General features: G+C 48.0%; 1 protein-coding gene across 2 annotated transcripts in view; it reads right to left on the bottom strand.

The window, feature by feature from the left end:
• The window catches only part of PLEK2 (pleckstrin 2), a 13,992-nt gene extending 6,712 nt beyond the window's left edge, over nt 1-7,280 (bottom strand). The window contains exons 1-3 of one of the 2 annotated variants that reach the window (XM_019641281.1): nt 7,040-7,280; nt 1,605-1,769; nt 416-597 (exon numbers count right to left, since the gene is read on the bottom strand). In XM_019641281.1, coding sequence (XP_019496826.1) covers nt 416-597; nt 1,605-1,769; nt 7,040-7,270 — 578 coding nt within the window. In that variant the 5' untranslated portion in view covers nt 7,271-7,280. Of the gene's footprint in view, nt 1-415; nt 598-1,604; nt 1,770-6,909; nt 6,996-7,039 lie in introns of those variants that run through there. The other variant, XM_019641282.1, reaches the window with a different exon arrangement.
• Nucleotides 7,281-15,008: the final 7,728 nt, after the last annotated feature.

Here is a 15,008-nt window from a genome sequence, read left to right as displayed (position 1 = left end):
AGGAAGGAAGGAAGGAAGGAAGGAAGGAAGGAAGGCAGGCCACAGGGCACATAATGTGCTACCAGAACACATTATTTTTGCCACCAGGCTGCAAACAAGACCCATGACTTGGTGAGTGGGGACTCCTGGAGAGCTGTGACATAGTCCTGAGCCCCCAGGCTGAAACAGAAGGGTCTCAATGAGCAGAAACAACAGAGGCCCCAGGAGTTTGCATAGGAGCAGGGCAGGTAGACAGAGCCACTCTCAGGCAGAGAAAATAATACAAATGGGACAGGTATAGCAGAAGGCCCTGAAGTACAATAGTGGTGCCAATCAGGCCTGTGTAGCAACAACAGAGCCCCCTCCCCACTGCACACAGACAGAGGAGGCTGCAGCAAGGCCAGACAGAGTGAGGGCCAGCGGGCCAGGCACTCACTGCAGGCTGATGTGAGGGGGCAGCTTGAAGGAATTTTTTAATAAGTGGAGTTGCTGGACCTTCCCTGGCTGCCCAGCATGAATAGCCCCTGTTATCTCAAAGGCCCAGGCGTCCCTCTCTTCTCGAGAACAGGCTTCCAGGAAGTATTCTGTGGATGTTCGAGTCTTCAGCTTAATAAGGAGCTGTGGGAAGAGATAGCCAGTCAGACCAGCACTCAGAGGTGAGGTACCTTTTTTATGGATCTAGTGGTCTTATTAGGAACAGAGCTTCATTCCTCATTTTAGTCTCCCCAAGAGCGTTTTCATCAGTCCATTGTCTCTCTCAAAACCTTCAATGGCTCCCCATTACCTCCATCTGGCCACAGCCATTCTCCGACTGCTCCCTCAGTGAACATTCCTCTTAGGCCACATTGGCCATCTTCATCTCCACATCTATCCTTCTCTCTCCTTTTGCTTTTACTCAAGACCTTCCACCTGCCTGGACCATCTACCCCTCTCCTGTTTTAGATCTTTGCCCAAATCTCAATTCATCACAAAGCTGGCCCTGACTCATAGGGCCTGGAAGGTCGTCTTTCTCTTCCTCAGGAACATAATGTGCTCTACGGCTCATAATGTTTGCACCAACATTTGGAACTCTCAATGTTTTTCAGTTAACCACTTGCTTTCATAATAAGGTTACTACCTCAACAAGAGGTGATCTTGCCATTTTCTTCCTTGACCCCTCCAAGCCTAGCAAATTTCTTGGCGCATAAAGGGCCCGCAATAAATGATTGAGTCAGATACTTTTTTGATGGTAGGGTTGAAGCTGCCCCTGACTTTTGTAACCTGCACCCTTCCGGGAGGAACGCCATCATATTGAACCCCAAGGTAGCAGCCATTACTCACATTTGGGTAGTGCCTCCCAGCCCACAGTGTTTTCACAGACTGTTACCTTCATGACTCTCCTCACAGTCACGGGAGATAGCCAGGTGTCATTATTTTATCCCATTTCATAAATAAGGAACTAAGGCTCAGAAGGTTCAATTACTTGCCCAAGGTCACATACCCAGTACATGGTGCAGCCAGGATTTGAACTAGGTTTTTCAGCGATAACTCAGCTCTTCCCACTACCCACACCACCTTTACCAAAGAGGCCAGAGGTGGAAGGGTCCAGGGTAGGGAGGAGCTGGGAAGCCAGGGCCTTCACTTACGGGTCGGTTTTCATATTCCAAGCAGGGGCAGGTGATGGTGCAGCCATCCAGAAGGATCTGGCCCTTGGGAGGGGTCACCTTCTGACCCCCCTCGAGTTTGTAGTACAGTAGCGTATTCTGCCGAAGGATGAACCATCGCACCTTCCAGTTGTGGACAATGTGACCCTGAGGACAGATAGGAGAGCCCTGCAGTGAGGTGGCCAAGCAGGACGGCACTGAGTTCAGGGAGCGGTGTCCCATGGCACCAGTAGCCAGTCTGTGCCATGGAATCAACTCTCCAACAAAGGGGATGGCGTTATCTTTTTTATTTTTAGTTTAATTTTACTTTTTTATTTTGAAATAATTTCAATGTAGAGAAAAGTCCAAGAATAGTGTAAAGGACTTTCTTCACAGAACCATTTAAGAGTAAATTTTGAACACGATGCTTTATCACTTCCGAATATTTTGTTTTGTATCTCCTACCAAAAAAAGGGCGGGGGAGCAAGCTGCCACAGCATGAGCAGCCCTTACAGAGAGCTAAGGAACAGGGAACTTCAACCACCGCCCAAGCCTTCAGGACACTGCCACACTGGGTAACAACGTGGCTACAACCTCATGAGCGTCTCTGAGCCAGAATCTTACAGCTGAGCTGCTCCTGGATACCTGACCCTCAGAAACTATGTGAGACAGTAAATATTTGTTGTTAAGCTTTGGGGTAATTGTTATACAATAGATAACTAATACAGAATGTGATGCAAACCCCAAGAAGGAGTTCAGATGGAGGAGGGAGATCAGAAGAGGACAGAGTGGAGTGAGGTAGGCTCTGAGGAGCCTGATCCTGGGGCTGAGTCTTGAAGATAGTGTGGAGTTGGCCAGGTCAGAAAGGCACAGAAGGGAGAACATAAAACCGCTGCCCCTTTTGGAAAACTCCAACTAGTTCTATATGGATGGGGCTCAGAGACTGCGGGGAAGGGATGGGGGACGTGATGGCGCCCAGTTGGCTTTGGGCTCCATGCTCTAGAGCTTGTTCTTTATCTGTGACCAGAAGGGAATCCCTTAAGACTTCGAAACAGGAGGACAGGCTTAAATTCTGACGGTAACAAGATGATCCTGGCCACACTGTGACAGAACAGCTAAACGAAGTAGACCAGACTGGAGTGGACAGCTCAGTTGGAGGCTGCTGTAATAATCCACAAAATGGGAAGAGAGCACCATTATCCCTGCTCTACAGATAAGCCATGCCATGCTCAGAGGGTGTAAGGGACTGGTCCAAAGTCACCAAGCAAAGGGGGGTCAGAGGCCAAAAACACAGTGGGATAAGCTGAACAAGAACCCAGGCCTCCTTCCACCTGGGCAGTTTCCTCCTTCTCCAGGCTCCTTGTCTGCAGGTGGCTGGCTGGGGCCAGAAGCCAGCTGAACCATAAGCAGTTTAGAGTCCCTAAAGCCCCTTTCGGGGGAAGGGAGAGAGGCCATAAGCTGCAAGGGCAACACTAGGGGTAGGCTTAAGAGGCACAGAATATTACAGCTGGAGGGAACCTTTGAAAAAACCTATACCACCCCCTAACTGCAATGATGAAGAAACTGAGGCCCAGGAAGGTCTTGCCCAAGACCCTACAGCCCCAAAGAAGCAGAGGTGTTACTTATTATAGGTTGAACTATGTCCCCCTAAAAAGGTATGTTGAAGTCTTAACCCCTGGTACCTATAAATGTGATCTTATTTGGAAATGGGGTCTTTGCAGAGGTAATCAGGTTAAGATAAAGTCATACTGGATTAGGGTGGTCCTGATAACACTAATATGACTGGTGTCCTTATATGAAGAGGAAAATGTGGACATTGAGAGATACACAGAAGATGGAGTGATACGTCTACAAGGCAAAGGATACCAAGGATCGCCTGTGTGAGATAAAAGAAAATACATATATTGGTCTCTGCCCTGGGTTCCTGACACAAAGCTCCCGAAACCCTTGTAATCTCCCAGGTGATATCAGTGTCTTTTGTTCTAATGAGGTGGCTCTGGGTGGGCTCCTGGATGGCTCCTGGATGGCTCCTGGATGGAGCTGGTCACCAGAAAGATGAAGCCATGATTAGAAGCTTGGAGTTTTCACACACACACACACACACACACACACACACACACACACACACACGCTGCCAACTTCTCTTGAGAAGAAAGAAGGGCTGAAAATAGAGTTAATGATCAATCAGGCCTATGTGATGAAGCCTCCACAAGATCCTAGAAGTACAGGGGGTTTGGGAAGCTTCTGGGCTGGGGAACACAGAGGTCCTGGGGGAGCGGTGCGCCCCAAGAGCAAACAGAAGCTACATTTCCCATGGACCCTGCCTGCCCTATGCTCCCTTCCTTCTGCTGTTTATCTGTATCCTTTAGCATACTCTTTAACAAACTGGTAAACATGAGTGTTGCCTTGAGTTCTGTGAGCTGCTCTAGCAAATTAATTGAATCCAAGGAGTGGGGTCATTGGAACCTCCCATCTATAGCCGGTTGGTCAGAAGCACAGGTGGGTAACCCAGGCTTTCGATGCTTGTCTGAAATGTGTGTGTGTGACGGGGCGCAGTTTTGTAAGGCTGAGTCCTTAACCTCTGGAATCTGATGCTATCTCTGGGTAGATAGTGTCAGAATTGCAGGACACTCAGCTGGGGTCACAGAGAGGTGCTTGGTATGGGGGGAAACCTCTACACCTTTGGTGGCCAGAGTGTCAGAAAGGAAGTGTTCTGTGTAAAAGAAAAGGAGTCTCACAGGGTAAACACACACACACACACACACACACACACACACACACGGGCAGAACTAGGTTTTTCCCTGCATAGGAAGGGAAAATCTGGGTTTTTCCTTTACAGCCTGCAAATACCAGAAGCAAAAGAGGCAATGAAGGATTCTCCCCTCCAGGTTCCAGGAAAACCACGGCCCTGCCAACCCCTTGATTTCAGACTTCCAGCCTCCACAACTCCTTCTAGACTTTGCCTTCTATGCATATTTTCCCTTACTTAGACTTTTTTATATTTTTACTCTTTAAGTTATAATAGTACGACCATTTTTAACATCTGCATAACCATAATTTACTTCATCATTTGCTTATTGGGGGCATATGCAATTAGTTTCTAATTTTCCACCACATACATAACGTTTTGTTCGTAAACCTTTTATGGTGTTTCCTTGGGATAGAGTTCCACCAATAAAACTCTAGGCCAAGCGTGTTCACATCCCCATGTCCCTTTCTAACAGTGCTGTTCCAGGTATGAACCGGCAGCAATGCCTGAAGTGCCTCCGCCTCTTAAAGGAAAAGCAGTCCTGCCCTCGCTGATCCTTGCTTCCTTCCTCCTCACCCTCCTTTAAAGCCAGGCCAAATGAGCGCCCAGCATTTCGCCTGGAGCTCTGCGTCTTTCTTGTCTGGGCGGAATTAGGGGCCAAATCCTTCATGCCTCTGCCTGTCTCCTGCTTCACTCTCACCAGTTATGACTGTTCTGTACTCTGGGCTTTTAGCTTGGGCCCTGCCCCACCTCTGAGCTGTAAACCCTCCTAAGTCTGTGGAATCCCACCTACAGCCCTGCAACTTCTCCCGTGAGCACAGGGGCTGCTTTTGCCACCAAGGAGGAAAGGGAATACGGGGGGAGAGAGAAAGTCGAGATTGATCACTGATGGGCAGGGGCGTGGGGACCACATCCCACACCTTGTAGGAAAGGGTGTGGCTTCCGTTTGCCTCAGGGTCAGGTTCCAAACTCTTGTCTTTGGGTTTGGCTGGAATGAGCTCTTGGTATTTCAGCCAAGCCCCTTCTGTGGGTTTTTGGGGTCAGACCTGTTGACTGTCTTCACTTCTCTGCACCCTGGACTCCCTTAGCCCGTCACTCAGGACTGGGCAGCCTGTCCAGAAGAGAACTCACGTCCTTCTTTCCCTCTCGTTCTCCCCTCACTCTGCGTGGTGGCAGTGATAGGGAATCAAGCGCGTAACCCCCAGGAACAGGGGGAGGCCCACAAGGGCCCATCGAAGGGGGTCTGGCTTCCACAGGCCCCCACCAGGGCCCAGCTATCCCGACAATCAACAATGCTCACCAAACGCCCTGCCTAACTCACACTCGCCCTCTCACCTCAGAAGCTGCAGGAAAGTGAGAGACCCCAGAAGTTTCCCCCTAGGCTGTCTCTCTGAGGTGCAGCTGCCTCCATAAACCATGCGGGATTAACCTAACGCTTTAATCACAGTGGCACGAGCATGTGTGGAATTTTGTACCTTCTTGTAGCGAGTCTGACCCTTGATCCAGCATCAGCCTCCCAGCACCACTCCTGCTTACAGTTTTGAGCAAACATACCCGCCCTCCTATATCAAACAAAGTGTAACATAACTTGGCTACGCTACCTACGGACCTGAGAGTGGTTTGAGACTTCAGGGCTGATCTGGCCACCAGGGGAGGCAACGAAAGGAAGAGCCCCTCCATTCCTCTTCATCGATCCCCCTTCCAAAGCTATAAACTCAACAGACGAGCCAAAAGGCTCATCCCCAGGTTTTATGTTCTGTTTTTATTATGGTAGCACAAATGCAGAGTGTGAACATCAATGTTAAAGTGATTTTTAAATATTGAACCTCCTCTTGCACCTGCTCTTTGGTTCATTTTCTGCCTGGATCCCGTGAGTCCCGTTTTTGTCTGGACTGCCTCTTGCTTGCTGTGGGAAAGGCCACTGGGGGATGATGGGACGCACTAAGGATAGAGGTTCCAGTCCCAGCTGTTATTAGGCTGGGACTCTGGGCCAGCAGTTTCCTCTTTCTGACCCTGTTTCCTCACGTGTAACAGAGTGGTAACAATTACCCCCCGCAGTGGACAGGAAAAGGTTTGGGGTCAACCTTTGGAGGACGTCTGATCTGCTGCATTAGCCAGTAGCACCCAGATCCTGAGCAAGCTGCTTCACCTCTTTAAACTTTATTTTCCCCCTGGAGAAAGGGGGGAGTGTGGGACTACCATCTATAAGACTGTTGGGAGGATTAAAGGAGACAACATCCAGCACTGGTGCACAGTAAGTGCGTAAGGCCAGAGGCTTTCATCCTTGCACACAGGTTATTGTGCGGAGTATAGGAAAGGATGCATTGATGAACCGGCTCTGGGAACTACAGAGCACACTTACGTTAATACAGCATATTTAAATACTATACTGTTCACATTTTAAATAAGTTGTTTTAATTAAGATATCTACTTCGGTCGGTAGCCGCCACCCGCACCCCGTACGCACCAGCCAAACAGGATTCTCCTCCTTGCCTGTGCCCTGGCCCCTCTTTTCTATCGAAAGCCCATGTCCAGCCACTGCCCACCCGCTCTCCTCACCGACATGAACTCTGCCCAGCAGAGCCCCAGCCCGCCCGATCCTCCGTGGGGCTCTGACTAGGGCCCCTGCTCAGGTGAGCTGGCACCCGCTCGCAGCGGCCAAAGTCCGGGGATGCTCCCGGGCGCTCACCCTCTTGACGAGGAAGCCCTCCTTGAGCACGCCGTCCTCCATGTCACCGCCCGCGCCGCCCTCCGAGTGCGCCGTCCCTGCGCCGCCGGCTTCTCCGCGAACTCCTCCGCGCCCTCTGCGCCCAGGAAGCGCCTCCGGCGCGGCGCCGGCGAAGCCTCCCTGGCGCGCATCCAGAGTGGAGGCCTCCAGGCCGCCCGGCAGGAAGTCAGGCCAGGTCGGGATTTCTGACATGGTCCCTACCCTGCCCCCGAAGGTGCCCTGGTTAGTCCTCAGGGTACAGAGTCTGCCAGCTCTATAGAGTCCCGCCCTGGTGTTGCCTCCTGGAGCCTATCCGCCCCGGTTCTCTCCAACTGGGCAGGGCGCCCCATCCAGGTGCCCCCAGCGTGCTCGGCACCTCTTACTATTCCGGTCTTTGCCCATCTTCCTCCTCTCCCAGTCTTAACCAGGTGCCTGCCTGGCATTTGGTATATTTCCCTTGAAGAATACTTACGGAATTAAAAGGAACTGAAAGGATTTCAAGGATCAGGAATCCTCCCTAAATTCAATGGAAATAGGGGTGGGAGAGTGGATGGGGTGCAACCAGACTAGGAACTTTTTCGTAGCCTCTGGTGGGGGCAGAGAAAAGTTTTCATTAGTAAGGTCACACATTTCAGGAAGCAGCAGCGGCCCTCTGCCCCCCAAACTGACTCCTCCTCAAAAAAGGCTGGAACTTAAGATTCCATCATTGGGGCAAACTTTAAGGGAGTGACAAGGAACTCAGTAATCTAGGTAAGTAACATTTTAATGCAATATTTTTTAAAAAATTAAAATATAATGCAAAAAAAATCCATGATGAACAAAATATCAAAATTTTAAGTGACAACTGGATCAACAAGTCATATTGAGCCTGAAACAAAAGGAAACATCAGTAGTACTGATTCTGTCTAGTAATCCTCAGGATACAGTCAGTTGAATCATTATTTGCACTGCAGCGGAAAGTACACTACTAGAATGATTCACCAGGAAGAGGGAAAGGCCCTAGATGCCTAAAACGAAAGACAAGGCTCTAGATTGGGAGAAGGTGCCCCAGGCTGTGGAAGGCCAGCTGTGCCTTTCAGCACGAGCCTGGAGCTGCACCTAAACCACAGCAGGCGCCACTTCAGCCTTCTGCAAGGACTGACTTTCAGATATCTCAGCGAGCCCCAAAAGCAGTGGGGCTTCCACTCCATTTCCGAATGAACAGGCCTGTAGTGGGTGCCAGGTTTTATTTAACGCAACCCCTTGAGGTGAGTTTATTATCCCATTCTTTCCAGCCAAGGAAACTGAAACTTGAAGCAGTTAAATAACTTGCCCACGGTCACCAAGCTCAGATTTTAACTCCAGGGCAGTGTGAATGCACTTGCTACTCAGTTCATGAGTGAGCAAGAGGCGGGAAAACAATCTAAGGTCTGAAACCTTGCTGGGCTTAAACCCAGGACATGAGAGGCTGAAGTGGAAAATTCTTATCCTCTTGGGTTCTAACCATGGTCTGTTATTCTTCCTCCCAGATGCCAGGGAAGCAGGTAATTGGCACAGAGGCTGTTTTGGCCTCACCCAGACATAATCTTCTGAGGCTTAGAAGAGGTGGCCTTTTTTATTTTATTTTTTTTTGGTGAGGGGGTTTCCTGAATGAGTTCACAGAAATGGAAAGGGAGAAAGATTTGGTTCTCTCTCCTGGTAGTGCCCCTACCAGGAGGGAGCTAAAGCCTCTGCATACTTAGAACCTGCTTCCCATTCTAGGGAAGACCCTGGTCCAGCCCACCCTAAGTCTGACTCACTGGACCCAGGACATGAGTCACACTCCTCCTTCCCTGGCTGTGGTGGCTAAGCCACCAATCTACTAGGGAACCACACATTAGCCCGACTCAGCCACAGGGAAGACGATGGAGACAGAGGAAGCAGACAGGCAGTGGTGAACCGCTGAGTCTGGGGGAAGGGAGCAGTGAAGGGAAGGAAACTCAAGACCCAGAAACTTGTCTTGCTCTCCCAGGCAGACACCTCTCCTCTCTCCCTCTCAGGACCAGAGACTGATGTGGAAGGGACCCTGCCTCTCTCAGAAGGGCCAAATAATGTCTAGGTTGTATGAGTTGTAGAGAGCTATAAGGTCAGTGATTGGGTGTAGGTGATTCACAGTCTGATGTGAAATTCAACCATTAGAGAGCCACTTCTTTAGCTATAGATAAGAATCCACTGTTTAAGATACAGCAGAGAAGGGTAAATCATAGAGCCTTCTTCACAATGAATACCTCAACTCAGCGAGTTTCTCAGAATCACAGAATCAGAACCTAACATTTAAATCATCCAATCTAGGTACTTCATTTTTATAAATGAGGACCTCCAAAACCCAGATAAATAAGATGGCTTGTCCATAGTCCCACAGACAGTTAGTGAGACAAAGCAAGGACAAGCATATAGGCTTAAAGTGTAAGTATGTCAAGGCTCGCTCCCAGCAAATGCAGGGCACTTCCCCCAGCAGTGTTCTGCATCAGACAAGACTGCAGAGAGGGAATGGCTGTGCAGGCCAGGAAGAGCTCTGTCTGCAAAACTAGAAAAGACTTTAAACAATGGTTTTTTTCTGAAAATAAAAGTAATTTGTGCTCATTACAGCAAATACCTTAAAACCACTCAAAGCCATCACCTAAACAGATGATGAGTATTTTTACATGCACATGCATTTTTTATTAAACTTTAAAAGTTTTGAACACTGCCTTTTTTCATTTATAATAGCTAAAAAGCATCTTATCAAATCATTAAAAAGTAATTCAAAAAATAATTTAATAGCTGTATAATATATCACATCTGTATCATAAACATATTTAATCATTTCCATGTAGGTTGGATTTCCTTCTTCTCTGTGTAAATGATGCTATAATAAATATCTTTGTACATAAACATTTTGCCACATCCCTGATAATTTCAGATAAATGTCTAGAGCATAATTTTAGGTTGAAGGGTATAAACTTTTAAAATTCTAGATACATATCACCAAATTGCTTTCCAGAAATGTACCACACGATGCCTTCACCAGAAGTGTATGATAACGCCAGTCTCAGGTGTCTACACCAGCATTAAGTGTAGTATTTCTAGAAACCTTTGCTGATTTTATCAGAATCAACAGAGATCATCCCAGTTGCACATGCTTTGTGTTATATCTGTCAGGGTAGACCCCTAGGGAGTCCCTGAGAGTCAGCCAGCTGAAGGAGGTGCCCCTGAAAGTGACTCAGAACTGAGAACTTGCTGGGAAAGAGGGCAGTGAGACGCCCAAAGTAAGGCACCACTGCTAGGGTGTGTGTGGTCCTGGACAGGCAGGAGAGCACTCTAAAGGCACTTAAAGGCTTGGGAAGAGACAAAAGGGAGAGGAGAGGGAAGTTAGAAGTGCAGGCAGCAGAAAAAGCTGGAAGAGTAATTTTGCTCAATTGATGGCTTTGCCCAAGGCCTTCAAATTGCCCTGTTACAGCCAGAAACATACCCATTCATTCATCTGTCAATTCATTCATTCATTCATTCATTCATTCATTCATTCACTCACTCACTCACTGAAGCAGGAGACTTGTATTGAGTATGTCCTATGTACCAAACACAAACCAAGTGCCATGGGCAATACACAGGCCCTGCCCTGAGGCCTCACACATCAGCGTAAGCAAGGTATTGTTCTGGTTAACCAGGAATACAGTCGTCTTTTGGTATCCATGGGGAATTGGCTCAGGATCCCTGTGGATACCAAACTCTGGGATGCTTAAGTCCTTATATAAAATGGACTAGTATTTGCATATAGTCTAATTACATCCTCCCATATATTTAAAATCATCTGTACATTACTTCTAATACCTACAATGTAAATGCTAGGTAAATATTGGGTTGTCAGAAAAGTCATGATGCATTTTTGCAATTAGAAACAGAAAAAATACATCATGACTTTCCCGACAACCCAATAGTTGTTATGCTGTATTGTTTAGGGAATAATGACCAAAAAAAAAAAAGGTCTGCACATATTCAGTACAGACACAACCATTGTAGGCCTAACTACACAGTACACATCAATTCCTCAATTTCTTCTGATCCCAACCTTGTGAGGCTAGTAGAACTATTGGTAATAAGTACTTATCAAGTTATGGATAAAAGACTAAAGCTGAGCATTGAGGCTTTTCCTATGCAATGAAGCATACGTCTCCAGTAAATGCAGACATGGAAGAAAATAGCAAACAGTGATTGAGATTGCAGGCTCTGGATGTGACCTTGTTAGAGCACAGATCTGACTCTGAAGGGCTATGCCGGGCCTGAGACTCTGCATTTCTAACTGGCTCTCAGATGACATGAATGCTGTTGATCAGAGGCCACAAGAGTTAGTACACAGCTCCTCTAAAGGGGGGTCTTTGAAACCAGGACTGGCTGTGTAATTTGCAGGGCCCAGTACAAAATTAAAAGGTAGGCTCCTGGTTTAAAAATTAAGAATTTCAGCAGAGTATTCAGCCATGGGGCCTTGTGCCACTGTCTGAGCCTCAGAAGGTTGTTGAGAGGATTAAAAAAAGGTTAGCTAGCTGTGGAAAGCACCTGGAACCTGTGCGTGGTAATTCCTGATAATGTTAGTGATCGTTGCCCAGCCCCAGACAGCCTCTCCCTGAACACATAGGCTGTGAGTTTATGTAGACCAATCTTCATTTTACAGAAGAGGAAGCTGAGCCCCGTAACAGGAGCTCAAAGAATAAACGTTGGGTGGATGGGGCAGCTTGTTGAGGGTCACACTCAGGCCTCCAGTCATCCAGGCCAGATCTTTTCCTTCCAGGCTTCTCAGTGGGGAGTGCGGGGGAAGGTGATGATAGCCAGGAGGTAACACAGCATCTCCCAGAAATGCTGAGGACAGTGTGAGACTATGTAGATCCATGAGGGTTGGCCCTGTACGAACACAGTCCTAGCCGTTGGATCACTCACCTGTTGGACTTCTAGAGATGTGTGTTCTGAGCTAGCTCATTGGCAAGAGCACGAAATTCTGCAGGAGCTACAGAGATGCCGTCAACCACGTTGCGTCTGAAACAGATCCTGTGTGCTTTGTGGGTTCCTGGTCTGCTTTCCACAGTTTCTCTATCTCTTCTCTTCTTGCCACTTCTCATTGCTGTTAAGGTGCCTGTCTCCAGCAGCTACTCTCTAAATTGCTTACAATCTGATTAGACTCCAACAAATAACCCAGACTATTAGAATGGTGCTTAAAATAAGGATAAATGGCATCAGAAAGTACTTTCATCATGCGACTACTATTTCAGCTTCTCCTGGCTTTCCTCCCCCACCCCCAACTGATTTCTGATTCTCTGCTTTGTTTCGCACATGAGTGAGGCCGCCAGCTATTGAATTCTGGATGACTGAGTTATTACTGTAGGAATAAGGAAATTGATAACAGAAAAGTTGCAGGTTTTACAAATTATTGCCATTATTACTATTTTAGTTGTCATTATTATGATAAGAAGATTGATAGTGAGTTTTCATGGTCATTCTGAGAACTGGACCAGCTCTTCACTTCCTATTACAAATCAGGGAAATCCATGCTGCACTGGCAGTTGTACCTTCTCTCTCTAGAGGCCAACGTCAGTCAGTTTATATTGAGGACCACACTTTGCACTTGATCCGAATTGCATTTTCCCAGGGATGGGGGTGTACTATGGCCAGAGATGTGAAGATGGGGTGGAGAGTTAGCCAACCCTCAGATTTGTGTCTACCCTAAACCAGGGCACATATCATGGCCACTTCTTTCCTCCCTCCCTCTTATCCCTCAAGGTGTTTTGTGATTGGCTTAGAAAGGGAGAAATGGGTGAGGCTCAAGGTATCAGCCCAGCCAGGTAGCTCCAAGGGCTGAGCAAGGCAGTCGTCCCCCTCCCAGAATGGTCCTCCCCACTTTACTCTCTAGCATGACCCTGCTTGTCTGTCAGACCCACCTCTGTGGCCCCTCTTCTGTAGCCCCTCCCTCTACCCCCAGAGCTGTAGCTCAGTCCCGTGTGTCACCACAGCTTAATAGTAATCATAATAGTAATCGCTGCCATATTTGGGGCACTGTGCTAAGCCATCCATTAATCCCAAGAGCCCTACCAGGGTAGGTTCCATTATTGATTGCATTTGCAGTTGAAGAAACAGAAGTAACTTGTCCAGGTTGTATAAGGCTGACTTCAAAATCTGGGCTCTTAACCTCAGGGGTATACTGATGTAGTGTATCTTATTCTATGGAGATGATCTCCCAAGGAGTAGGCCAGCACAGAGGCCTGGGGCTCCAGTGACCTTCGAAAGAAATGAATGAATGAATGAATGAATGAATGAATGAATGAATGCATGGGATGGAGACATTGTGGAGGGCAAGCATCTCTGCAGCACAATTCCAGGGAGCCACCTGGGCTGCAGGGCTGAAATGTTCTGCTTCTCCTCGCGACCGTGGCCTGCTCAGGACATTGCTGGACTCGGGTAGGAAGACTGTCACCTATGATGGCGAGGTCTCTGGCAAGTAGGCCTGGTGGAGAAGAACAGTCCATATTTCCCTCATGACCAGGAACAACTTGAGATAATGCAATATTTGTGAGTAAGAGACCCAGAGACACTCTGGGCGGGCAGACCTGGTCCTGGAATGGCCCAGTCCCCCTTATGTGCCTTTGTAGAACAGATTCCTGGGGAAACCCATTTGTTTTACCCCCCAAGTCCTTGTCTTAGCCCCTGAATCAAGGTAGCAATCAGGGTTGCATGTCCCTCTGCCCCAAAGGCTGCACACTTTTGTCTTGTAGCTTCACATGAACCTTCTTCCCTTTCTGCCTCAGAAGCAACCAGGAAGGCCTTTCCTCCTGGGGTCCTGAGTAGGACTGGATCCCAGGATTGGGGACTGTCCCTAGCCATGCTGCCTCACGGATCGGGCAGGCTCAGGATCTCTCTGGTGGGCTCTACCTCTGTGTCTTTACCCCCAGGTCCAGCCCTGCAAGTGGTAAATGTTGATGAGCTCATCTAGAAGGTCTGAAAGACTAGACCCCTGGCCTGTCTACCACTCATATGTATGCACATGCACACACTCACACAGGCACGCACACACACAGGAACATACACAGGCACATGCCAGCCCCCCAGGGAGTCTCTAACTGCCAATTCGTCCCAATCATTACCTTGGTCCAGGAGTGAGGTGACAAGTGAAATAAACAGACCTCCTTTTCTCTAACCCAGCATTGTCCAATAGAGCTTTCTTTGCTGATGGAAATATTCTATATCTGCTCTGTCCAATACCATTAGTAATTATTGAGTACTTAAAATGCGGCCAGTGTGAGGAGCTGAAGTTTAAATTTTATTTCATTTTAATTAGAATGTATATAGCCACATGTGGCTAGCAAATTGAACAACACAGATCTAGATTGGTAGGAATTATCATACATTCCATGTAAAAACGCAGGACCCAGCGCCTGATAAGTAGAAGTGGGTGTGCAGGGCAAACTATTTAAAATTGGGACCTATTTCCTAGACGCTATTTCCTAGACGGACTGCTAATTCCTAGACGCTAGATCTGTGCTTGATCCCTAGCTCAGGTTTAAAAACCTCACCTTTGTCCCTCTTTTATGCATTTTTATTTCTAATCCTCACAGCAACTCTGTAAAGAAGGTCATCTTACTCCCTTTTTGCAGATGACACAACTGAGGCTCAGAAAACTAAGTGATGGCCCCAGGTCGTGCAGCAAGCTAGGGTTCCGCCTTGCCCACAACCCCCAGAGCTGTCTGGTTCCAAAACCAGGCTTCTCCCACTGAGCAACACGGCCTCTCCTTAGGCCTTTTGAAGTCAGTTCATCTGGAGGGTGGCCCAGCCCTCCCACCAAGCCCTGGGCACTGCAGTGAGAAACTGGGAGGAAGGGAGTGGCTGGCCCACCCACAGAGCCCAGCCTGCACCCCAGACATCTCCCATGAAGAACCCACAGGTTTCTTAAGGAAGAGGCCAGGAGACTGCT

This window comes from Hipposideros armiger, unplaced genomic scaffold (assembly GCF_001890085.2).
Source record: "Hipposideros armiger isolate ML-2016 unplaced genomic scaffold, ASM189008v1 scaffold_59, whole genome shotgun sequence".
Taxonomy (NCBI): Eukaryota; Metazoa; Chordata; class Mammalia; order Chiroptera; family Hipposideridae; genus Hipposideros; species Hipposideros armiger.
The sequence above is the reverse complement of the archived record's forward strand: the minus strand, read 5'-3'. Positions and strand labels throughout refer to the sequence as shown.